The sequence below is a fragment of the Aulostomus chinensis genome, chromosome 18, assembly GCF_037954235.1.
Source record: "Aulostomus chinensis isolate RoL2024-O1b breed Wild chromosome 18, RoL_Achi_v1.0, whole genome shotgun sequence".
Lineage (NCBI taxonomy): Eukaryota > Metazoa > Chordata > Actinopteri > Syngnathiformes > Aulostomidae > Aulostomus > Aulostomus chinensis.
In genome coordinates this window covers 6,560,498-6,586,650 of record NC_141337.1, presented here as the reverse complement: position 1 = coordinate 6,586,650, position 26,153 = coordinate 6,560,498, and the positions used below count along the sequence as shown (strand labels likewise).

Here is a 26,153-nt window from a genome sequence, read left to right as displayed (position 1 = left end):
TCAGTGGTAACGTCCTCAGCTCTCTTTAGAGGGCAGTAGTGCGCTAGAGTTCAGTTACTCTTTGCTTTGAGATAGCGAAGAAGAAGAAGGAGTAAAGGGCGGCCTTTAGCGATACAGCACATTAGCCAAGTTATATTAGCTAAAACGAAAAATTACTTTCCCTCCTTTTTTTATGACTAACGTTGGGTTTGTTTGGAATACAGATCCATTCATGTAAGTATGTGGAACAGCCACTGTTTAATAATCCGTGTGATATTTACAGGGTCTTAACCAGATGATGAACATCAAAAGCTCGCTATTGTTTGCGTTGGAGAACTAGTTAAACTTGGACATACCTATGCTTTGTTAGGTTTAGTCTACTTCCTAGAAACTTAGCCGGGCAGCGTCATATAGCTTGTTAAGATTCTCAGGTCCGACATAAACTGTTTTATTTTCCGGTTAAGTCCTTTTGTGGTGTAGGATGTTCCAGTGAGAGCTACAAATCGTTGTCCTTTGCTAGCGGATGATGATTGCTAACGAGAAGTAACGCTATGCCCGGTGGTCCCCGAACCAGGGTAACACACGTGCGCTAAATGTCATGCGTCCATCATCGGACAAGGAGCGTCCTTCTCAAGTTAAGGACCCGAGTCAGCCAGCTGTAACAGGGAATATCAGTTCTTTCAGCAGCGAAAGCTCATAACTTCAATATGTCTCAGAAATCAATGAATGCAACGTCAGGTTTACTGACCGAAACTGTAAATACGTTACCTCCCTCAAGCTAACACTACCACCATCTTCTGGCACCACATGTATTTTAACATTACATAGAAATTTACCTTGGTAGTAACAACTATGAAATTACATGTTGACGGAAACTGTTGAAATATAAGTTTGACATTTTGTCAAATGTTTGAGAGTTTTACATGGAGGTGCTGTGCACTGTGACTAAAATTTTTATATATAATAAAGTAAAGCGTTTTTGTAATATCTATATAATATCATATTTGTGCTGGTTTTAAAGTACCGTTATCATCGGTACCATAATGATGTCCGATAATGGACCCCGAGCGTGTCGGTGCTAGGATAGACCGGTTCCCTTGGGCTCGTAAGTGCTCATCCACGCCTTAACCTGTCCTGTTTGGATTGAAACATTAACTATCCTAAACAACGAACGGCTGTTTTGTGGACAGTATTAGCTCACAAGCTAACAAGGACTCCTGATATCACCTTAATTTCTGGAACTACAAATTTGTCGTCATCACTGAACGCGGAAGCTTTCAATATTGAAGGCAAGCAGGAAATAATTGCTGGTGACACTGAGTATGTAAACTGTCTGTTAACTCGTCAGACAACTTGTTGACCGATTTAATAAATAAATGGGAGGTGTATTTGATTTCATTGTTAAAGTATGGCCAGGTAATAATGTACTGTGTATTGCGATTTTAGGCACTGACATACAGGAGTGGACAGAAAAACAGGCAACATGTCCCGGGCATGTCAGGACAGAAGGAGTCGCTGGCAAGAGATTCAGAAAGGTCTACAGTTCATTCAGTAAGTGTCATGTTTTAAAGTCACTGGGTGTTAAAGTGGCCAACATAGTGTTTTTTTTAAATAAACGAATGAAATAGGTTTTATTGTTTTGCCAGATTCAGTTTTGTTTTATTCTGTGTTCTGCTTCCCGCACATTTAATCATCCATCATCTTGGATTGATTGAATTTCAGTAAAATGATATTAAGAATATAATCTTAATTGAATCATGTGAATATAAATCAACAAATGCCGTCTATTGTAGTTATGGAGAAGTTATAAATCTAGTCTTTAGATGGTAAGATATACAAGAGCAGGGTCCCTGTCAAAATGCAATATTTCACTGAAAACAAATCTAAAATGTAACTAAACCAAAGAATAATCTTGAAATGGTGATGTTGGTATCAGCTCCTCCTCCTGTTGCTTGTGCTCCTCTGTCCAGTGAAACAGTAGCTGAATTTTCTACCACATTCTTACATCTTTCTTCTGGACTGGTTTGTAAAAATTCTCTTTCAGAGCAGGTTCAAAATATAGCTTTATCACACTTATGCTTGTTGAAGAAGCAGTTTTTTCAATTTTCTTATTGGCTTTTTACTGTCAGATTTTATGACTCTTTGCAACTAGCATTATTATGAACTTTTAAAATCTTTAGCTTTCTCATGATCTGGTTCACTGCATCTACATGCAGCCTCTTGGTGCGTGTGTCTGTGTATGTGAGCTGAATGTGATCGATTAGCTCCTCATTTTAGCCAGTTGTTCAAAAAGAGAAGGAGCATGATCTAAGAAACCAATGATCTGAAGTCTCCTTGTCCTCTCGGCAACCATACTGGATTATTGACTTTTTGTAAACCTTAAATGTCTCTTACATGCCTTGATGGATTTTGTGCACTGTGACATTTTACTGTTTCACTTGTGAGTGTGGAGGAATGTTGAATGATAGTGTGAGGATCATTGTGCTGCATTTGCGGCCCTGGTATTTGCGGACAACTGATCATATGTAGTTTTGTTCTTACTTTTAATCTTTGTATTTTACTGATTTGAACTGAGCTGTGTATAAATCTGGTATAAATAATTGATGAAACACAGAGCTTGATAATATTGATCGAAAATGTATCACCAAAACGTTTGTTTATATAAGTTGCTATTGCTTATTTGTAATAAACCGTGATGAGAAAGCCTTATATTTAGCCACCTTGTGTTGTCAAATTGAACTAATATATAACTTTGATTATTAAGAAACATGTAAAAATATGCGGGGGGGGGCATGGCTCGGCAGTAGAGTGGCTGTCTAACAACTGAAAGGTTGCTGGTTTGATCCTCACTTCTCCTGTTGACCATGTCGAAGTATCCTTGATACTGAACCCCGAATCGCTCCTGATGGCCCTGTGACTGGTGACACATCCAGGGTGAACCCCGCCTCTCACCCAATGTCAGCTGGGATAGGCTCCAGCCTGCCCTGTGACCCTTAATGGATAAGCAGTATAGAAAATGGTTGGATGTAAAAATATGTTCAAACGACAATTAAAAACACAAATAAATCTGCAGGACTAACAGTAGGTTTTCTCTTGAGATGTAGCATGTGTCGACTACCCGCTGAAGTATAGACATAACTTTTTGTGATAATGAATCATTGCAAACAAATGTTTAATTTTTCCAGATTAAATATGTATAGAAATGAAGCAAAATACATAGATGATAGTCTGTTTCACACAGCTGTCTCTGACAGAATAGAATGTGCAAACCACTACTTGGTGAACTGAGAAGATAAATTGCTGGTCAGTTTATAATGACTGTGTTGACATGAATGAAACTATTGTATGAGATGGCGATGCAGCTGCATTCGCTCATTGCTCATCATTACGAGTTCTGCTTTGTCATGTCAGTGCTGACTCGTTGAAGGTGTGTAATATGAACCTCTTTGTGCTTTTAGATCTACTCTTCCATTTCCTGGAACCCAAGAACGGTATGAGGTGAGTTATGTAAATTTAATGTAGGTTTTCCTGCTTCCATTTTGCATCAGCAGTTGACCTTGTTTAAGGATATAGACCGGGTCACATGTCAGGGAATCCGTTATTGACTTCACCAAATATACACACCTAAATTAAAGGTTAAAGCTCCTTGTACATTTTGTTTTTCAGGTGTTCATTAAGGATCTCGTATGGAATCTTTTCGGAGAAGGAAATGATGTGTTTAAAGAAGGGGAATGGACAAAATCCATCGAGATGTACACCGAAGCCTTGAGTGTAGCAGATTATGCTAACACAGAGGAAATCTGTATTGCGACAGGTTTGCTTGAAAAGCTGTATGCAAATCGAGCTGCCGCATACCTCAACATTGTTCCGGTGAGTCGTCTGGGTCTTCTCACTTTCTTCACTATCAGGATAATTCCATCCACGTAGTTCTACCACACAGTCTGTATAGTTGCCCCCAGTTTAGTTTATTTACCTTTTGAATAATAGTAATGGTGAAGTAGTAGTGATGCTCCAGTATGTTCAAGTGACGAAAGTATAAATTGCGAAAAGACAGCAGTAAACACAGGAGGGTTGAAACTGGAAGTATGATTTGTTATTTTTAAGGCAGATAATAGAAGCTTTTCTTCTTCCTGCTCCTGTTTCTTAGGGTACGTGTTCTAATGTCTATGACAAAAAGTGCATAATGTGTTATTGTTTTGGATAAAGACTGAAGTGAGCAAGTAAACCAACATGAAATGAAATAGAATAGGATAAGAGACAGTTCAGTAGAACAGAAGTTAAAAATAGTCTGTCAAAAGCAGTAACTTGAAGATGTTCTGTTTAGAACAACTTGAATGAATGAAAGAATGAATTACCTCTCGGGTAAATTGGATAAAAGCATGTTGTCAATCATCGACATCGATTTTATCGTGACTACACACCATACACACACATGCTCTTACCTTATGAAAACCTTTCTTCCTGTGGCTTAAGCACTGAATTTAGCAAAATCTCTAAATACAATGGCTATAACTAACTTTTTAATCTTTTTCTTTCAACTTATTTAGGATCTCTAGATTTCTTCCCTAAACATACATTTTTTACATCACGCTACGACTGAGTGAACATTAAAAGCAATGCCCGTCTTCTCTTCCAGTGTCACTTACAGAGCTGGTGCTGTCTGCAGCAGAGTTGATAGCAACTCCTGCCTTCACCTGTAAAAGGACAAAACGATTAATTTATCAAGCCGTCTGTTTAATAAGCACAAAAGTCTAAGAAAAGGGAAATTGTCAACTTCCTTGTCAGTAGCGACCCATAATCCTGCAGTAACTCTCTTAATGGATTGATGAAATGGGAGTATATACATAAAGGCATATTAATACTAGCAGTCTTCTGCAGATCACAGCATTGCCACACTGTGCACTTCCAGTTTGACAGTGTTATTTAGCCTGAGGGCAGCCAGGCTCCACTAATGCGGTGGGGGTGGGGCTGTCCTCCTCCATGTTTACCTTTTGTCATGAGATTGCACAATTTACCTACTGGATGCAGTTATTTCTCAAGGGACGCACCCAAACTCACATAAAACAGTCTTCACTTGATTTTTATCAACTTTCATGGTACGTTGCAATACTTTCCTTCAGTGAACATGCAGTTCATCTTGATGATTATAAGGGTTTTTTTCTTTTCTTCAGACAAAGTAGTAGGATGATAACATACCTTTGACATTCTTCGGCTGTCAGCCTGCAGCCTTCCTCAGAAACGTCATCTGACGCGTTGCTGACGTGTTATCAGCGTTTTTTTGGGGGTGTGACCGTCCCAGCATATCTGTCGAATCTGCTGGGATGGACACACCCCCCGCCGTGAGTTGGTCCCTGGAGCAGAGAATCCCAGGTGTGGAAGAGCATGCATGGCCCCTCCTCCCCATCGATGGCGTCGCCGGCCCACTTTCTGATCTCAAACGCTTCCTTGATCCAACGTTTGTATTTAATGATCTGCGATCCAACAGTCTGTGTGCTGTCCCAATCCATGATGTGGTAGTTCCTCCTGCAGTGTTCCTTTTTCACATTCTTTCTTGAAACATACATAGGAGAAACAGGGAGGACATTTAACACAAGAAAAAGGAACATCTAAAAGAATGTGGAAAAAGAAACAGCAGGACGACTCGCGAGAACAGAAAGAAAAGGCAGAAGAGGACAACTCAATATCAGCCATATTGGACCACTGCAGGAGGAACAGCCACATCATGGATTGTGACAGCACAAAGATTGTTGGATCGGTGAACAATAAATACAAACGTTGGATCAAGGAGGCGATTGAGATCAGGAAGTGGGCATGCATGCTCTCCCACACCTGGGATTCTCTGTTCCAGGGACCAATCCATGGCGGGGGGTGTGGCCATCCCAGCAGATTTGCTGGGACAGTCACGCCTCTGAAAAGAAGTTTGTAACATGTCAGATGACGTTTCTGAGGAAGGCTGCAGGTTGACAGCTGAAACGTGTCAAAGATATGTTAACATCATTCCACTACAAAATGAAAATCTTTGAGCTATGCAGTTTATCTTCCCTGGCAGTCAGTTGGTATTGAATCATGTTACATTGCAGTAAAGTCCGTGAAGCCACACCTGTACCTGACTCACATCAACATTTGAAGTCTGTGTATGATCCAAGGGCTGTTTCTTTTCTCTTTGTTTGCTTTAACACGGAAGTAAAAGGTAGCCCTTCAAGCTTGTGTGTGTTCTTTTTCAGGGACTGTATGACCAAGCGTTAGAAGACTGTGAAAAGGCTCTCCAGTTGAATGATGGAAACTACAAAGCACTGTACAGAAAAGCTAAATCTTTAAAAGAGATGGGAAGACACTCCGAGGCCTACGAGGCTGTGGCCAAATGCTCTCTAGCAGTGCCTCAGGTAAGGTGAAACATTGGTATTTTATGTTGATGCAGGAAATCCCCCTGCTCCCTTTAGGTACAGCGAGCTCTGCTAGCACGCTGCCCCACGCAAGCCCACTGGCTACATTAATGCATCAGCTCAACATTCAAGCATCTATGGGGGCTTTTTGAAAAAGAGAGTCGAACTAATGTAGGTGTTATGCAAGTTGTTCTGATGCAGAGTCTGATCTTATTTTGTCTCTTATTACACTCTTTGTTACAGTCAGGCCTAAATTACAATTCCCAATGAACTGTTAGAGCTGAGACTTTAGAGAAGAAATGGCCTCAAAGCTTCATCACACTGGTTTTGTTTATTATTGGATATTTGTTGGCTCTGATGTGCTTGAAACAGTTGGAAAAGCTTTACCAAGCTGAGTACAGACTGTAGGTAGTACCTGAAAAGAGGAGAGAAGAATTGAAGGGGGGATGAAAGGATGTAAAGATGGATAGGTGGGGGTGGGGGGGTGATGAGATAGGCCAATCATATCTTTAAACCAAACAACATAAATTTCATTTGTCCTACATGTTTTCTTGTGATATCTAAGGAGGGGAGACTTAAGCAGAATTTCCAAAATTTAAAATGTGACCTAAAAGGTGATGATTATCAAGTGCGTGTGTGTGTGTGTGTGTGTGTGTGTGTGTGTGTGTGTGTGTGTGTGTGTGTGTGAGAATAACTGCTGTCAATTTGTACATCCTTCAGGATCCCAGTGTTATACAGCTCACTCAGGACCTTGCCAAAATTTTGGGATTGAAAATCCGTAAAGCTTATGTAAGGAGTAAGGTATGTGTGTCTCAGGAAGTGCCACACGCATGAATCACCCCTGCCCTTTAGGCCGATTGAACATGACAGTCAACAGCAGCATTAATGTTAATGGTGTCATTGTATTCTAATTTTACATGTGGTTTTGGCTATGGCAAGTTTGATCGTCTTTGTGCACAAAATGTCCTGACAGGAAGTAACCATTTGGGTGTTGTTGTTGTTGTTGTTTTTTTTGCAGCCTGCCTTGAATGTGTTGCGAGGATCAAGTTATCAAGATGCATCATGTGAAAAAGTAACATTACAACTTCTCTAGACAATAGACAATGTTCATACTCACCTCAGATGTGCATCATTTCATTAAACTCTCGCTGCATTTATCCAGGCTTCTCATGGCTCGTCTTCAGTTGAAGAGATAGAAATTGGTAAGTTTTCATTCTTTAGATTTAATTTTCCTCAGCGGTGTGAGTGGATCTGCAGCTATGGAACACATGATGTACCAAATAGAAAAGTAACAAACAGTGCCGCACTGATCACTGCGAGTAGAAGGCTCCCACTCCACATGCATTCTTCTTTCATTTTGATGATGTTTTGCATCTCAAGCCGTCTACAACATCGGCAATTGTGAGACACGTTTTAAACCTGGCCGTTAATGTAGAGCAGCAGTTAAGACAACAAAATGAAAATACACAATGAAATACTCTAAACTAAGAGGAGAAGCAGTATTATACTTTATCAACTTTGATTTACTCATGCCTGACAGGCAGGACAATCATCACTCATTCAGTTTTTGATTTTGTCTTGTAGAAGTGCCTCATTTGACCCAAGAGAGCAATGTTTTGGTGCCTGTCCAAGGTCCCAACCAGGTCCCAGTGGCAGTGCACCCACCTCTAAATGATGCAGTGATGGATGACCTTCCTCACACCAACAGTATCTCATCTGCGCCTCCATCAGAGCCTCCAGGCTTCGAGTCCGTTTCCCTGCCGGTGTCTGTACCTTCGTCAGTCCCTCTGTCTGTGCCCACATTTATTAACGGGTGCAGGTCTAGTAAACCGTGCACGTTGCTTGAGACGAGTCAAGATTTTGATACAGACATCATTGGGGACGATCTAGATGATCTACTGGACCAAGCTGGCCCTGAAGCAGCCATGGTTGGTGACCCTCCCCCGCCTATTAGTCATCAATAGATTGTGACATCGAGGTGGCACGTGGACATGAGTGTGATTTTGTCTCTCCCTTCAGGGTATACCCACCATGAAGGGACCCCTTCCTTTGCCAACCAGAATTGCCTCGGGCGGTTCTATGTCGAGTCCATTCCCGATGCCATCTCACATCAACCCGTTCCTCCACAGTAGTGCTCAGCATTGCACTGTAAATCTGCCGCCTCTCTATCACCAATCAGGGTCAAGCACGTACTTTGGTATGGACACTTTTGATCCCCTTCCTCCAGCACTGGACACCCTGGATAGTCTGTCCATATCAGACTTCAAAACAGACTTTAAAACAGGTATCTTGTTCAATGTATCATTCCAGTGGTAACTACTGATACTACTCATCTTTAAATATGCAGGTTAAGCATTGGTTGGCTGACTTTATTTATTTTTTGCTTTGGCTTTTTCCTCCCCTCTGTCACAATTCCAGATTATGTTCAGAGTCCATTCATGCCACAGGTAAGTGCTGTTCATGTTCATAATCACGCTGTGAAAGTTCATGCATTTATGCTTGAGATTGATCTGGAAACCTTAGCCAGTCAATTTGACTTCAATATGAAGTGACTGTATGACTCGGGAAGTCTCTCACGCGCAAGCAGAAGAGCCTGGGAAGTAGCCTCATGCTGGAATTCAACTCTCCAAATGTCAACACGGATAAAGAAGAACTATCATCTAAGCTGAGATGTTATTAATAAAGTGAAACCTAATTCCTCTAACCTGTTTTATTGCATTTTTTAATTCCGATTTCACACACTTATTTGTTTTACCCCCCCCCCCTTTCAAGTATTTAAGATTTGTTATGAATAGCAGGCTGTTATTGTGATTAACTCGATTACTTTGTTTTTTTTTGCGCTTCTCTGCATTCGGTTTGCTTGATGATTTTTGCAGTTTTTTTGTTGTTGTTTTTTTTAACTTTCAGTTTTGTTTGTGTTCCAGCTGAACAACCATGAAAGTCCGATGGGGATGGCAGTGGGTATGCCTGATGTGAAGGGCTCCCCTGCTGCCGTGGATTTAGCAAAGAACCCCTTAGCTGAAACACATGAATTCAAACAAGCCTGTTCAATCTGCTACGTCAAGACTGGTGAGTTGCCTTTGTTTTGTTTTGTTTTTTACACTTGTCCTAACAGTTTTAGTTCAGTTCGTTCTCAAGTTAGGTTTACCGTTTGTTTGTTTCATCTTCATATCACAGGGCCCGGGGTGTTGGATTACACACTTCATACTGAAGACCATAAATGCAAAAAGGATGCTTTACTTGGCAGGTTAAAACATTTGCCTGACAAAATGTGGAAGCTGATCCGACCCCGACCGACAAAAACCCAATATGTTGGACCTTATTACATTTGTAAAGGTAACACTTAGAAACACATGGATTTCCTTGCTTAGAAATACTTTCATTCATCCATACAGATGTGTCAAATAAGCTGGTATTTTAGTCATTAATTCATACTTGATAGCTAAATAATGGGTTTAAGATCAATGCTACGGAATGATGTCATCTCCCTGAAGTTGTCACTGCTCTCTTTTTTTTTCTTTTTCTTTTTTAAATTTCTGCATACATTTCCATACAAACCCTTATTTCCTGCACACAAACATCTCTCATAAGCCACTCTCGCTTTCTCTCAGCTCCTCGAGCTCCAGTTTCCCTCATAAGTCATGTCTGCATAATAGCTCGTCTTAAAATGTCAACTTTGGTGTTTCAGAGGTGGCTGTAGGAAAAGAGTGCCTGTACCCCGGCCACTGCACATTTGCATACTGTCAAGAAGAGATTGATGTTTGGACTCTGGAGCGAAAAGGCTTCATCTCCAGGGAGCTCCTCTTCGATCCTTTCGGGCCCAACTCTAATGTAAGGTTGACTGTTCCCAAGATCTTACAGGAGCATCGTGGGATATTCATGTTTCTCTGTGGAGTGAGTATTTATTTTTAACTCTTCAAACCCAGACTCCGTGTGTGACGGTGTGCATTTAACAACTTATCATGGCCCGTTCAGCTTTTCTCAGTATCAGTGCATTTTTTTCTCATTTTCTCTGTCAAGGTAACAGGTTGTTTTCTATCCTAAATTCTTATTCACAAAAGGCTCTTAAATAAACTGATAAATCGGATGAGAGAAATTTATCTGCATCTAAAAGTCACAGTAATTAGTTTCCCTTTTCAGCTTTGACACGAGGTGAATACGTTTTAAGAATGGAATGGCACGCAACGCAAGCCGACAGCATGGCTAGTTTATATGCTGGTCACATATAATCTAAGAATATTGCTGTTGTAGACTCACCAGAGGAATTCATTCTTTTGAATATCACCCATGTAGTTCTGTTGCTTTTGACATTTTTGCAGTTATCTTGTACTTAAAAGCATATCATTTAAATCGCAGGTGTGTTTTGACCACAAACCCAGAATAATCAGCAAGACCAACAAAGACGACCCATCACTCTGCTCCCACCCGGTGACAAAGCACGACTTTGAGGATCATAAGTAAGTCAGTTCGTCAAGAATCTGGGCGAATGGTAGGGAATAGGGTTGAGGCATTTGATTGTAGTGTGTTGTGTTTGTCTGTCAGGTGCCTGGTCCACATTTTGAAGGAGAATACTGTCCGGTATTCAAAAATCCGACCATTAACCCCCCAGTGCCAGCTCGATCTCTGTCGCCATGAAGTCCGGTACGGCTGCGTGAGAGAGGATGACTGCTTCTACGCCCACAGCCTCATTGAGCTGAAGGTCTGGATGATGCAGCATGAGCTTGGTAAGATGAATCTCTGAAGTACTTGAGAGCCGCATGCAGTAGCTCACCTACATATGTTCACCACATGGCGAGTCAGCTTGCTTCCACATCAGTGGCTGAATGTGATGTGTCTGTGGAGATGACCGTTTCTGTGTATTGAGAGAGAAAAAAGGTTTAAATACACAAAGCTGCCAGGACTTTGTTGTTTTAGTACTTCATCGTAGCTTTATGCAGTTTTCAGGATCTTAAATTTAAGAAATGAATCAATTAAATTTTTGACCTGTTTCATGCCTTTGCGTCTCATGTAGGTATCACTCATGAAAACATTGTCCAAGAGGCAAAGAAAATTTGGAATGCAACAGCTACGTTGGAGGGAGCTCAGGTAAGGTGAAGACCAGGACTCACTACGTGAGCTGGTTCCTGGTGGTGGTGTTGCTGGTGGCCGCCATTTCCTCATTTCTTATCATTCTCAGCTTGCTGTGATTTCGAGTCATTGGCTCATACGTTTATCTACCCGCCCACTCACACGCAGAAAGGCCCATCTGTGCTAAATCCTGTGAAACTTGTGGTGAACTAAGCTGCGCCACAGAAAAGGGAAATATATATGTGCATGTGTATTATAACAGGTGCTGGTATCATGGCAGTTGGCTAAAATCTTTCAGGTGGTTGCAAATTATTATAAATAGATGCCCGTTAAAATGAAAGAGAAAAAAAAATTAATAACTATTGGAGAAAAAAAAACACATTCCTAGACTTAACTAGTTATCAGTATCACATTGGAAATGTTTGCGTGTGATCCATATTGGTTTAATTTGTATTTGTTTTTTTGTCATTTGAATTACAAAGTCCTAAACTGGTCCTTCACTTCTGTCCAGCAGCTCCCCAGTGCACAGAGGAGGTTTGGGCCTCCAAACCTGAAGATGATGTTTGTTTGTAGCCAGTGCTGGAGAAATGGCCAACTCAATGAGGCTGACAAGAACAAGAAGTATTGCTCAGCGAAGGCAAGACACACGTAAGTATGACAGACTCTTACGCACTTCATCTTTGGACAGAGAGTGGATGGTGCGTGAAACCCTGTTCGTTTTCCTGCTGCAGGTGGGCCAAAGACAGGCGGGTGGTGCTTGTAAGTTCCCTTGAAAGGAGAAAATGGACAACAGTTAGACCACTTCCCACCAAAAAGCCAATCCCTTCTCAGTTCGAGGTACGCGCCCAGCCAAGCGTCCCCTGTGGTACAGTTGAAAACAACCAATCATCCAACCTCCAGTCATCAAACGTTGTCTTACCCCTCTAGATTTGCATGCACGTGACAGCTGGCAAGAAGTGTCAGTACATTGGAAATTGCACATTTGCTCACAGTGTAGAAGAAAGAGACCTTTGGACCTTCATGAAGGAAAACAACAGTGAGTTTGTTCAAGAGAAGTGGGCTTTTCTGATTCGGTAGACTTAATTATGATTTTCATTAATATTTGATGCAGCAGCAGTAATCAGTTCTCCCCTCATTTAGTTCCAGATATGGATCAGCTTTACGAGCAGTGGCTGCAGTCTCAGAGGCCAGGCTGGGGGGAGGAGACCTCAAAAAACTCAATCAGAGAGAACGGAAAGCAGATCCACATGCCAACAGACTACGCAGAGGAAGTGGTGAGTTGTTAGAAACTTGGCTATGTTTACATGCACACTAATTACCGTCACAAGGGCTGAAATACCTGGGGTTCTCGTTCACGAGTGAGGGAAAGATGGGTCATGAGATCGACAGGCGGATTGGTGCGGCGTCTAGTGATGCGGACTCTGCATAGGTCTGTTACCAGTCAATCTATGTTCCTACTTTCACTGATGGTCATGAGCTCTGGGTAATGCCCAAAAGGACAAGATCCCGGGTGCAAGCAGCTGAAATGAGTTTCCTCCAGAGGGTGGCTGGGCTCTCCCTTAGAGACCGGGTGAGAAGCTCCGCCATCCGGGAGGAGCTTTGAGTAGAGCCGCTGCTCCTCCACATCGAGAGGAGTCAGATGAGGAGGTTTGAATGTCTGGTCAGTATGCCTCCCTGGGAGGTGTTCAGGGCCCATCCAAACGGTAGGAGGCCTCAGGGGAAGACCCAGGACGCTGGAGGGTCTGTCTCTCAGCTGGCCTTGGAACACCTTGGGATCCCCCGTGAAGAGCTGGACAAAGTAGCTGGGGAGAGGGAAGCCTGGGTGTCTCTGCTTGGGCTGCTGCCGATAAGCGGTGGATGGATGGCATACCAGCTGAATAATTAGTGGAATATTAATTTTCTTTAACCATGAAGTTCAGTCAGAACGTTATCATTAATTTTGGAATAAAGAAAAATAACAGAATAATCGTGAAACACTGAATGCCTGTTAGTGATAGCCTAATAATAAATCACAAGGTTTGTGTAGTCTTTTCTGTTTCATCCGTCAATAATCAATAAGCTGTTGCTACCAAGCTTGTGCCGTTTTTGAAAAGCTTTTGTTTCGTTTGGGATTTTTTCCCCTTTGTGGTTCATGTTTTGATGCGTTCAAGTTTGTTTGTGCCTAATGGTGAAACATGTTGATAGGATCTTGTTTTAATTTGCATGATCAAAATAAGCAGCAATACATTTTAATTAAGAGACAGAAGCTAATTAGTCATTTGTGTTAATGAGACTGCTCTTGTGTTTGTTTTTTTTTCGCAGGCTGGTAATCACTGTTGGCTCTGCGGTAAAAACTGCAACAGTGAGAAACAGTGGCAGCAGCATATCACGTCAGAGAAACACAAAGACCGAGTTTTCAACTCTGAGGATGATCAGAACTGCTGGCAGTATCGATTTCCCACAGGCACTTTCAAAGTTTGTGAGAGGTGAGATTATCGACCAGCAAACATCCCTGGCTACCAACCTGATCGCACTTCTCTGTGATGGCTGACGCTTGACGGTGTGTCTCGACAGGTTCCTCAAAAGAACGTGCACTGAGGATGACTCGTGTAAGCTGGCTCACGGAGAGCAGGAACTAAAAGAGTGGAAAGAACGCAGGGAATTCCTTTTGATGAAACTTGCCAAAGCCAGAAAAGACCACCTTATAGCACCAAATGACAATGACTTTGGAAAATACAGTTTTCTCCTTAAAGACATTAATTAAAGACGTGATGATGATAATTGTGTCCACTTGCAAAGAAAGCAGTATTCAGTCTTGAGTCAGGTGATCCATGGGGGTCTCTGAGGTACACAGGAAGGAAGTAGCCTGATCAAAGCATGAATTTAAAGCAGTTCGGGGCCAGCGCTCTGATTGGTGGCCGGTTCATCTGATCTGATCTACAGGAGTGTCATGTTCCCAGCGACACTTGAAGCTTCGCTATGCACCGTTCAATACAAATTCTGGAAAATGGTGAGGGAAGTAGCATGCGTGAGCCTTGATCAGACATGTTCAGACACTGACAGCTGACCTAAAAATTTCTTTCCATAAACAAACAGATCATATACGTTTAATGACCTTTTACCCTCACAATGAGTTTCGAAGTATGGGACATACTTAAATTGACAGCTCAGTTGATATTCTTTTATTTTAATCCATCTGCGTAGGTCATTCTCACTTTTCCAGTTATCTAATAGTGTTACCAGTGTAATGGGCACCACACCAAATAAAGCTTTTTTTTTTTAAATACACTTTTATGCTTGCTTGTGTTTAATCAGTTTGTTCAACATGGTGGATATCAACATTTCGGAGAGTTGAGTGGGGTGAAACTGCAGAAATCAAGAAGAGAACATCAAATTTCATAGCATGTCAGTGTATTTTGAAATTTGAAACGGATGTTTAAGAGTGATGAAAAGAATTTCTAAGGAAAAGTCATGGATATTTAAAAGAAAAGAATAAACCCAGTAAATTCACATTTAGCAGTGTTTTTCCCTCCCATGCTTCAGGAGAAGGGATCCAGGCAGTCCAAATTGTTTCAGTTCGTCAAGGTTCCAGTAATACTCTTAATTGATGGATTTGGTTCAAACTTACAGTAAAAACACAAACTTCTCACAGTATTTAGCTTTCAGTCAGGTGAGTGCCTGTCCCACAGTTCTGTGAGGTCCTATTCGGCGTATCCTTCAACCCAGAGAGGCGACAGTTCTACATTCAGGGAAGCACCTGCTGCAGGTCCTCCACCTCCAGCTTCCACATCAGCCTGTGAAGTGCGGCGTGCTCGGAGAGATCTGCCATTTTCACGGCACGGATGACTGGCTCCGGGGAGACGGCCTGGATGACACCCATCACCATGACATATTTGCCTGTGAAAATAGCAGCAGGTGGTGCATTGTTGAGTGACAATAGACTCCTGGAAATGAGGAGGAGCGTGATGATATCAGGAGATGAGGCTGCGTTCCGAGATAAGACGCTCATGTACCGTCGTTGTTAAGCTGAATATAAATACTGTAGCGTTACAATCCACATTTTTAGAGGTTGCTGGTTTTTATGTAAATCAATTTTAAGTAAGATCACCTACACTACTGTACTGCAGTTTTAGGTTGCGGCAAATAATTACATGATTGATTAATCTGATAATTCTTACAGTGAATCATCTGGTCTAAAATACTCAGCACAATTTCCCAGATCCCACAGAGCTTATTTGTGTCATACAGGACAAAAAAGGCACTAAATCCTTATATTTATGTGTTTCCACTGTGATGATCTGGAACTGGCAAATGTTTGGCGTATTTGGTTGGACAAGGACTGAAATGGTTCACTACATTATTGAATTAGTTGCTTTTTATAATGTCGATGGATTCATTGTTGCATATCTAATTAGGTTCAGAAACTGTATGGGAATACAGACCGAGCATCTGCCAATTTATGAGAAAAATCCCTCCGTAAAACAAATGCAGTCAAATATTTTGTAGAATAAGAACAAGAATTTTTTTCTTCTTGAATTTTTTTACTTTTAATATGATCTAATTTGATCATTGTCATAAGATTTTGTGAGTAGGCCTATTATTATTATTTACATATTTTAACATCTGGCAAGCTAATGGGCACATTTAGTCCCACAGGCCCCACTTTGGGCAGCCCTTATCTTGAACAAATAAATACATGGAATAGACCCCAAGCCTATGTGTTGCAGGAAAGCCCAACAAAGTTATCTTAAATTACATAAAGATCTTCAGGCACTAGGACAGGATACCCTCACCTCTCCGCAAGCCTACTTTATTTACCTTGGGACAAACATGGCTTCCCTTTGGGGATGTTGTTAACTCCCTGAACAGCGAAGGTTCCCGTCTCATCCAGCAGTAGCACGGTGTTAAGCTCCAACTGGACCTCCAGCACGGTCCCCTGCATCCACACCAGAGAGACCGGCAGTGATCGAACCTTGCTCAACCTGATGACATATCCATCCCCGCAGCTGTCGGCGGCTCCCCGGCGCTCCGCCGTCCTCAGCTGGCCGGACAGCACTTTCACAGGCGGAGGACGTTTCCTTTCACCGGTTGTTTGGTTCATCTGGCCGCTGTCGTGTAAACGCTGACAATTGAAAGTTTGTTTCCATTTCCCGCTAAACACTATCTTTCCGCTAACATATACGTCACAGCCGGTTGGTGTACTTCAAAATAAAAGCACGACACGAACCTTGAAAGCCTTTTAAATTTCGAGTACATTCATTATATTTTGTGTGAAACGAGTCAAAACTGCAACCGAGTGCACACACCCACACACATATATACACGTATGTGTAAATATATATACAAACAAGTATGTATGTATATATTTGTATGATATATACATACATACAAAGATGTGTATAAACATACATACGTTTATATTTTGTCATTTTTTTATGCTATGTATGTACACATATGTATATGTTCATACCTACATATATGTGTAAATGTACAAACATAAATTTATATATTCAAACACAACAACACAAATATATGTTGTATATGTTATTTTTAAGCTATGTATGTATCTGTATTCAGTACATGTATGAATGTATATACATGTATGTACATACATACATGTGTATATGTATGTATGTATTATTCATTTACACTTACAAACATACACACGAATTCATACATATATACATACATGTATGTATACATACATAAATATGTGTATATACACATATTTGTAGGAATTCCATGGGTATATATGAATGTGCATACACACATGCATATATGTATGCATGTGTGTATGTGTATATATGTATAACATATTTATATGTGTGTATATATTTTATATAAAATATGTATATATACATATAGTTATGTATATAATTTTTCTGTCGTATATATGTATGTGCATATATGCATACAAACATGTTTATATACATACAAACATATGTACCACATATATGTATAATTACACATACATGTATACATGTACATATATACATACACATGTACACATATTTATGTTTATTTTTACAAAAATGTGTATATACTAAAATAAAATCATATTTATACATACATAAACATATGTATACACACACACACACACACATATATATATATATATATATATATATACATACTTACATGCATTTCAATTTATATATTTAAAAATATATGTATGTCATTTTTAGGCCATGCATGTATGTGAATGCAAAAATTTATGTATGTATATATAGACATACACATGTATGCATGTACAAATGAATACATACATACATGAATTTATACATATATACATTCATATATGTATGCATACTTAAATATGTGTAAATGCACATACTGGTAATTTTTATTTTATTATGCCATGTATATATGTGTGTATGTATACTTACATATATATGTGTATATATGTATGTGCATATACACATGCATATGTATGAATATATATAAATGTACATACATATATTTGTGTATACGTGTGTAAATGCATGTGTGTATACACCTACATACATACGAAGCCTACTTGTTTTTGTTTACATACACAAATATACACACATCGACACATGGCAAAATTATATATCTATATCAATATATATGGAATAACAATGATTTACATACATATTTATGCATTAATTCAAGAATGTATGTCAGAAAAATATATGTTTATGTATGTATATTGACAGAATATATATCCATGTATAGATACATACTTATATATACATGTATGTATACATACATGTATATATTCATACATACATATATAAATGTATACATAATATTTATGTATGTCATTTGTTCTGCCATGTAAATGTATATAGGTACATGTGCATATATGTATACTCTATATATATATATATACACACACACACACACACACACCATATATATATATATATCATATATGTGTGTGCGTGTGTGTGTGTAAACACATGATAAACATGCATACATACATATATACCTACATGGCATATGTATATAAAAGTCATGTATATACATACACAAATATTTACATATATATATATATATATATATATATCCACAAACATGTTTATCAATACATACACACATATATGTACATATGCACACACACGCAAATTTAAATTTTTGTCTTTTGTTATGGTATGTAAATATATGTATGTATATATCCAGGTATGTATTTATATTAAAACATAAATACATGCATGTGTATAAATACATCCATAAATGTATATATTCAAACATTAATATATGTATGTATCTCATTTTTAGGCCATGTGTGAATGTATGTATGCATATAAATGTGTATATGTATACATGCCTGTATGTATAGCCATATATTATTTACACATGTATGTTTAATCTTATGTAGTTATCTGTGTATCCATACATATGTATAGATACACACACACACACACACACACGAGTTTATATACACACACATATGCATGTGTGTATATATATATAGTCTCTCTCTCTCTCCATATATATATACACATATAAAGTCTGTATATATACATACACGCACACTTTATATTATTATTACATATACTTTATATTAATGTTAAAGTTCGGACTTCAATATGATCTACAGTTTGTGATGACTCTACAGTTCGAGCACCTTCATGCACAGTCATGGGGGGAACTTCAGTGTAAAATGGGTGAATATTGAAGGACAAGACAAAGAACAGGGCATTCATTTCATTAAATAAGTTTTATTTCTTTAAGAATAACTGAAGAAAAGTGTTAGCAATTTCTGTACAATTGTTTCATTGTTTCCCTTGGATTTGATGAAAACCTTGAATGATCAACAGGGCTGAGAAATGTTACGTTTTCCACATAGTGCACTTTTAACCTAAAAAGAACATTAGTCCACAGGCATCAGTCCATTTCTTTCCATTCCACCAAGTTTCTTTACGCCTCACTGTTGACTCCACTTTCATTTTTCGATGGCTCCTCCTCTCAATCCCAGTTCATCATTGTCAAAAAAAGAGGCACATTAGAAATACTGCCATTTTCCAAGGACTGTGTCTTTGATTGCATCGACAAACTGTGCAGGCACCCAGTAGACCCAATATTGAGACGCTTCTGTTGGCCCCAACTGAAAAGCCTGCGATGGGTTAAAAAAGGAGACCCTTAGCACATAAAATGGTTTCACAGATGTTAACATACATGCAAATGAAAACACAGTACAATATTCATTCTGTACATATGTGATTCAAACATTTAAAGGGTGAACTGAATGATGTGAAAATATAAGAATTACATGTTTGCGATATGCTTATGTAGGTAATACACTTCCTCTTTGAAGAATTGTATTACTCTTGTAATTAACCTTATATACATATATATATATATAGAAATAGAGAGAGAGAGAGAGAGAGAGAGAGAGAGAGAGAGAGAGAGAGAGAGAGGCATCATCAGAAGTTCTCTTTAAATCTCTAATCAATTCAATTCTCTCACAGTTCGAGAAAAATACTGTATATGAAATGTAAGAAAGTGTATACACGTCGAAAGTATGCTCCTTTAACCAGGCTAATAACGATTCCCATGTTGTCATCGGAAAATAAACACAGACACACACACAGACATTACTCTTAGCCTTACATGTCTGTAGGGGGAGGTGCTGGTAGTAAACCTCAACCACACAAGCGTGGAAAATCTTCCCACTACTTTGCAATGTGACTCTGAGGCCTTGTGTCATTCATCATACTGCTACAAGTCACTTAAGAGAAAGGCGGCTGTAAAAAACAGTCATTCAGTTTTACTCTTATTAACGCTCTTGAAAATCAGAACTACTGAAACTATCAATCTTATAATAAGAGAGACCCCCAGAGGTCAGCATCTAACAGGCCACAATGACAGATCTTTACCGAATCGGTAGAAGGAAGTAGCGTAGTTTTAGCTGTTTATGTGCCATTCACAAAATATCAGATCAGAGACTCGATTCAGCACCGTTCTGTTTGTGTTTGCGTTATGAATCAAGAATCCTCTGAAATCATTTTAATACCGTCCAAGCTGGATCCCTATCATCTTTAGTCGCTGTTCCTTGCTTCCTGTGGCAGCCATATTGGATTACTGATTTCTTTTTATGTCACGTGGGATGACTTTCCTCTCCAGGGTTGTCGTCTCAAGATTATAGATTCATGAAATGACTGAGCATCTATTGGCAACTATTATACCAGTAAATTTCCTGACTGTAAAATACTGTTGATTGGCTATTTCCTCCCAGCAGCATCCGTGTGATCAACCAAGTGAGCCGCTGTAATAAGCGTCTTCCTCCCCTGTAACATCATTTGATAAATGCGTCTTAATCAGAAGCATTCTTCCTAGAAGCTTGATAAATATCAGGAACGCGTCGAATTTAATTATCTTTGCTTCAGTGTGTTTGTGGCCGGCAGCGATTAAATGATCTGCTCTCCACTTACGTAAGTTTACTGGAGTGATTGATAATGGATGACTTCATGGTTAATGGGTAGTTTTCTGGTTTATAGGCTTAAGTAACTTCTTAATACCAGTATGAGACAGAGGATACTGATAATGACACTTACAGAGGTTTTTCTTCAGTAAAAACATTCAGCTCAGTTATTCAGATGTTTGTGTATCCCCCCAAAAATGGAATGTCTACAAAAGTTGCTACGATACTTCCATCAGATTTTGAGCTCCAGTTATTTGTTCAAATACTTCGAGTTCACTGAAAGGGACATTCTATTCAAAGTAAAAGCTGATCTAGAACCAAAAACAGCAATAACCATCTTCATCCATCGTCGTCTTCCGCTTATTCCTTACTAGTAAGGGTCGCGGGGGGGCTGGAGCCTATCCCAGCATCTACGGGCGAGAGGCGGGGTTCACCCTGGACAGGTCGCCAGTCCATCACAGGGCCAACATACAGAGACAAACAACCATTCACACTCACATTCATACCTACGGTCAATTTAGAGTGTCCAATCAGCCTACTCCCCAATTGCATGTCTTTGGACTGTGGGAGGAAGCCGGAGTACCGGAGAGAACCCACGCAGGCACAGGGAGAACATGCAGACTCACACAGAAAGATCCCGCGTCCGAGCCGGGACTCGAACCCGGAACCCTCTTGCTGTGGGGCCACAGTGCTGACCACTGCACCACCGTGCAGCCCCAGCAACAACCGAATCAAATCAATTGATCCACGCAAATTCAGGTCAGCGCGGCTATTTCTCGGCTACAAGATGAACTGTTAATAGAACCCTTCTGTGAACAAAAGAATCACCAGACCATCCATAAACTGGAGGGAACATTACTAATCTGCTTGCTCTTCCCTCGTCAGGTAGAAGGTGGGCACTTCTCTGGCACCTGGATTAGTTAAGAATGAAGTAGCAGTGACAACAGTTACCATCATGTGATAGTCCTCGTGGTCTTCGATGGGTTCAGACACTACGTTTTTAATGGAGCCCATTGGGACCTTCTCCGTTCTCTCTGTGGAGACGAATACACACAAATGGAGAAAAAGGTTTTAGGCTTAAAAAAAAAAAACCTTGAAAAAATTGTACAGTAAAATGAGGCTGGTAATAATCTCACCCTTTGTTCCAATCCACAACTGATCTTGCTCCAGTTTGAATGTGAGTCTAACTTTTCCTCCGGACTTGTTATACATTCCGGATAAAGGCACTGTTGGTAATCGTTCCTGTTCCACGGATAAAGCAGTTAGCCACCACACGTGCTATTAAAATAATACACATATCTGATTTGAAGAAGATCAAACCTCACCTTAGTTCCTTTAATAGCTGCCATTATGTCATCCGGTTTACCTTTGTCCAAAACTTTCCTGTGTTGCTGTAACAAGAGCGTCAATGTAAAAATCACCAAAGCTCCAGAGACATTTGAACTGCAGTCGACGTGCATGTGGGAAACGTTACCTTTTGTCTGCATAAAGGTTCTTTCTTGTTTTCTTCAGCTTTAACTTCCTGCTGAATGACCTCTTTGGGTGTATTCACAGCTAATACATCATTTATTGTTGATCCTACCACCATTATTTTTGCACCGCTTGTAATCTTTATGTCACGTAGCGTCTTGTCCTCTGGAAGCAATCCTTTATACATCACTTTCTGCATTGCCGGTGGAAGACCTAATGGATGAAGGAGAACGGTTATTGAATCATTCGTCTGTGTTTCCCTCTTAAAGTAGAACGCGCTCTTCTCTTACCAGTGAGTGAGTGGATCCTCTCCTTTAGTTTAGCGCCGGTGCTATCGACAGGAATTTTCAGATCGTATTTAATCTTGTTCCAAATAATCTTCAAGTCCACCATCTCCTGCTTTCCGTCGGCGTCGTCTCCATTGCTAATACTAGAGTCCTGAGTTGTGGCGTTTCCTGCATCTGGCATAGTTTCTCCGTCATCTTTTTCAACAAATTCACCAATTGATTCCTCTTCTTTTGGCTTAACCTCAGTTTCCATTATAATTTCTTCACTTCCTGTAAGAGCAAAGAGCATTTTCATTTTTTTTTTAATCCACTGCATAGAATGATGTTAGTTCTAAGAATATTGAGAGCTTCCTAGTTGGAGTGGAGGCTCGTCTTGTTTAATTTATTGAACACGCAATGCAATCTGATTGGTTGTGTCTAATTTAGTGAACACAATTAATCTCTAGTTTAATTAAGGTACACCGCAATGTAGTCTGTGATTGTGAAACAGTTTTAATTGGTACCTAATGACACAAAACTAGGGGAACAAAAAAATGTAAGGTAATTAATCCCAACAAGACTAGATTATCAGAGATTATTTGAATGCTGAAGCTGAAACGTGATGCCTCTCACATGATGCAACCATTTTCACATCGAAATTATCAGGAGACATGCAAGTTGATCACTGACTGAAAAAACTGTTCATTAATAAAAAAACAAGAACGTGGTCTATAAACCCAAGTCTACCCAAAATGCAATGTTTTGTTTGGTTTTTTCTTTTTAAATCTGAGGGTACAGACATGACAACCTCCACTGAGGAAGATTAGAAAATGAGACAAAACAGTTGAAGTTTCCTTTTGCACGGCTGTTGCCTTTAATTTAACAAGTAGGACTATTGATTAGGCCATGGTTTAGCCATTTGGTCACAAGACCAGGAGTCATGAAAGAGTTAGCATCTGCATGGAGGTTTACCTCTGTCAACACACTTCTCTGACCGGGTAAAAGCTTTGTCCCTTTTCCAAACGGGTGGATGCTTTGGTTCAGCGATACAACAATCTGAAATTAATGTCAAATAGCTGGCTTGCGTATTTACAACGTCTCACGTTACAGACAAGCTGGGCTGATCCAGGTCTCTTGTTAACACTGGTGTGTTTGAGCTTATCAACTGCACGCGTTTTCGACCAAGTTTAGTCTGATTAGAAATAACAAGTTTCCATCAATGCAATAATTTGTTGCATTTGTTTTTATTAGGTTTGGAAAACAAGTGTTTAAGTGTTGCTTGACATCGTTTCGAATAATAGCAGTAATCCCAGCCTCTTCTCCACAGTTTATTAATTACACACCAGGGACTGGTGTCAGGACTACAAGAACCAGATAGCAGTGGTATTCATTTTACACCTTACTTGAGGATGATGCTGGTTTAGAACCTTCTCATGTCTTTGTTTTTGTTTTTTGTTCTGTGGTTTGTTGACATTGCTCAGGGCTCAGACTTCGATCTGTGATAACCAGGTGATGTCCTTCATCCCCTCGGCCACCCACCCAAGGACCCCGACTACAAACTCAGCAGTAGGAACACATGAGATTTCCTACATTTGTGGTACATCATCTCAGACATTCTGACGTCATTATTATTGATATCACCCAATCAGGAAGCTTTATTTGACTACATGTGGCTTGCCCCCCCACCACCACCACTGAGTGAGTGAGTGAGTGAGTGGCCCTCTGACCTGTACCCAAAAAGATGAGTCATGAAGTTGAGTTTCGTTTTACTGATCAGCTTTTTCTTTCCCCTCAATGTAACCTTACCCACGGTCGTTTTGTCACATGCACAGCGGTATGAAAATCAGCGTCATTGTGCGGTTATTAAGGGGGTGAATGGAAAACGTAGTATCGTTCCACAGCACCAAGGTTAGATCTTGTAATTTGATTAAGCTTGCTGGTAGCAAAACCAGTCACGTTAACGTACAGAAAACCGGCACTCCACCATTGCCAGCCACAACTTTGGCTTTAATTCGCTCCCTTAAACTAAAGTGAACCAATCCACACCTACTTAAAATATAAATGAAAAAAAAATACAAGCATTTGAATTTAACTGCTAACAGCAATCGTTGACACCAGCTAGCTACAACACTGGCGAACATGTCCAAGAAATGGGTTTTACAATACACGCATAATAACAGCGTCTTCTATCAATATGTTAATTAGAAACCTGCGTTATTTCATGAATATAAATGCGCCTCAGATTACAGATAAAGAGGAAATATTGGAATATTTTCGGAATACCCACCATCCTGGGTCGCCATGATGATTGTGTACAATCTGTGGTAACGTTAGATTGTAGCAAAGAGATACACGACGCAGGATGATTCTGTTAAACAGGAAGCGAAAGTTCACTACAACTTCATTCGCAATTGTTTTGGTGCCGCGGAGTCCCCAACAGGAAAATGACAGAATTCGTGTTCACACGTAGAATTGCGAACATAGCTAGCGATACTCACCGCCACGACAGACGCACCAAAAGTTTTAGCGATAAACAGGCGGTTGGGACGACGTAGCACATGTGCGCATGTGCGATGGAAATAACTTCGGATAAAGTAATTGTTGACCAATTGTGGCTATGTCATATATGATACACCGAGAAAGTGTAGGCAGCTATTATAAAAAGTTACAATTTTATCGCGAATAATTAAAAATACAGGCGGTCTGAGCTTGCAACATACGGGGATTTCAGCAAAGACGGAAGTGAAAGGACAGGAATCGTTTCGCTTCGCAATGCATCTTCGTTGTTGTGGCAGCAAAGGCAGACACCGAGAGGTGGCACTTTCATCAGTTGCTATTGGTTCGTTCCTCTTCTTCCTTGATGTGTTGTAACGTTTGGACTTTACATTGACGCCTTATCGCCAACTTCTGGAAGTTCAGGGAATTCCTCCAATTTACTAAAGCTCCATTCTGGGCCCAGGCCATTTTATCTCCGGACTCAAGATGCATCTGATCATCTGCTGCAAAATCTCGTGCTTCCTAAAAGTTTAGTTTAGTTTTTTTTCTTCCACAAACAAAAGGCAGCTCTTATTGATATTTAAACTAATTTGAGAATTGCTTTTCTTACATAGTTGTGAGCCTAAATGGATGTATAAATGTGCTACAAATACATTAAATAACCCTTAGTCCAGAGCCTTGGGAATTTTTCAGTTTTGTAAATCAGTTTGTTGCCTTAAATCCAAATATGTGCGAGGCATTAATGATCTAACACAGCACTAACTGTTTCAGCTGACCTCTTGAAGACAAAATATCAGATTAATCCTTCATTCATCTTTGAATTCTTGCACGCTTGTCATATTTGATCCTCCATGATCTGTCACAACTGTTTTATTCCCTTCGTCATGTGGAGGGCATGGGATAATAATTACTATTTTTAAATGGGTTCTCGGGGGTTGGTCATGAAATTGCATCTGATTACTACTTCTGTTGATGAGATTAATGTATATTTCATTGTCAAAAGCTAAAAACTGCTGTGCTGATTTTAGTTGTTTCCGTGACTGATCAGTAATGAAAGAGATGCCATCCCTCATGTTCCACTTGTGTTTAATCTCCTTCAGACGTAAGTAACAAATACTTGGTTAA

General features: G+C 39.9%; 3 protein-coding genes across 5 annotated transcripts; 1 reads left to right on the top strand and 2 right to left on the bottom strand.

The window, feature by feature from the left end:
• Positions 1-80: 80 nt before the first annotated feature.
• zc3h7a (zinc finger CCCH-type containing 7A) lies at positions 81-14,696 on the top strand. Of its 2 annotated transcripts, none has more exons than XM_086184897.1 (23): positions 81-213; positions 1,426-1,530; positions 3,438-3,477; positions 3,646-3,849; positions 6,204-6,362; positions 7,083-7,163; positions 7,381-7,434; positions 7,525-7,564; positions 7,947-8,290; positions 8,382-8,646; positions 8,781-8,809; positions 9,287-9,431; positions 9,540-9,698; positions 10,051-10,256; positions 10,719-10,819; positions 10,905-11,086; positions 11,374-11,447; positions 11,944-12,077; positions 12,161-12,266; positions 12,357-12,465; positions 12,570-12,703; positions 13,731-13,894; positions 13,983-14,696. In XM_086184897.1, the coding sequence occupies exons 2-23, from the start codon at positions 1,463-1,465 to the stop codon at positions 14,170-14,172; spliced, it is 2,988 nt and encodes a 995-aa protein (XP_086041023.1). In that variant the 5' UTR covers positions 81-213; positions 1,426-1,462; the 3' UTR covers positions 14,173-14,696. The 2 variants fall into 2 exon arrangements, with proteins under 2 accessions (XP_086041023.1, XP_086041022.1); XM_086184896.1 differs by having other exon boundaries at positions 11,941-12,077.
• rmi2 (RecQ mediated genome instability 2) lies at positions 14,582-16,589 on the bottom strand. The gene is made up of 2 exons (XM_086184899.1): positions 16,227-16,589; positions 14,582-15,305 (listed from the first exon to the last, which is right to left on the bottom strand). Exons 1-2 carry the CDS (start codon positions 16,507-16,509, stop codon positions 15,154-15,156), a joined length of 435 nt encoding a protein of 144 aa, XP_086041025.1. The 5' UTR covers positions 16,510-16,589; the 3' UTR covers positions 14,582-15,153.
• Positions 16,590-19,073: 2,484 nt separating this feature from the next.
• Positions 19,074-25,214, bottom strand: ubfd1 (ubiquitin family domain containing 1). Of its 2 annotated transcripts, none has more exons than XM_086184562.1 (7): positions 25,031-25,214; positions 22,557-22,823; positions 22,271-22,479; positions 22,122-22,187; positions 21,933-22,038; positions 21,748-21,830; positions 19,074-19,488 (listed from the first exon to the last, which is right to left on the bottom strand). In XM_086184562.1, the coding sequence occupies exons 2-7, from the start codon at positions 22,804-22,806 to the stop codon at positions 19,378-19,380; spliced, it is 825 nt and encodes a 274-aa protein (XP_086040688.1). In that variant the 5' UTR covers positions 22,807-22,823; positions 25,031-25,214; the 3' UTR covers positions 19,074-19,377. The 2 variants fall into 2 exon arrangements, with proteins under 2 accessions (XP_086040688.1, XP_086040687.1); XM_086184561.1 differs by lacking the exon at positions 25,031-25,214 and adding an exon at positions 24,820-25,007.
• Between the last annotated feature and the right edge of the window lie 939 nt (positions 25,215-26,153).

What these genes read in the sequence shown, in the direction of transcription:
- rmi2 (XM_086184899.1), bottom strand. Translation starts at nt 16,509, where the DNA reads ATGAACCAAACAACCGGTGAAAGGAAACGTCCTCCGCCTGTGAAAGTG. An exon ending in GAAGCCATGTTTGTCCCAAG is followed by an intron (nt 15,306 to 16,226) that starts GTAAATAAAGTA and finishes CTATTTTCACAG; the next exon opens with GCAAATATGTCATGGTGATG.
- ubfd1 (XM_086184561.1), bottom strand. An exon ending in GAGGATCCACTCACTCACTG is followed by an intron (nt 22,480 to 22,556) that starts GTAAGAGAAGAG and finishes TTCATCCATTAG; the next exon opens with GTCTTCCACCGGCAATGCAG. An exon ending in GTTGTGGATTGGAACAAAGG is followed by an intron (nt 21,831 to 21,932) that starts GTGAGATTATTA and finishes TCGTCTCCACAG; the next exon opens with AGAGAACGGAGAAGGTCCCA.
- zc3h7a (XM_086184896.1), top strand. Translation starts at nt 1,463, where the DNA reads ATGTCCCGGGCATGTCAGGACAGAAGGAGTCGCTGGCAAGAGATTCAG. An exon ending in AGTTGAAGAGATAGAAATTG is followed by an intron (nt 7,565 to 7,946) that starts GTAAGTTTTCAT and finishes TTTGTCTTGTAG; the next exon opens with AAGTGCCTCATTTGACCCAA. An exon ending in CAATCCCTTCTCAGTTCGAG is followed by an intron (nt 12,267 to 12,356) that starts GTACGCGCCCAG and finishes TTACCCCTCTAG; the next exon opens with ATTTGCATGCACGTGACAGC.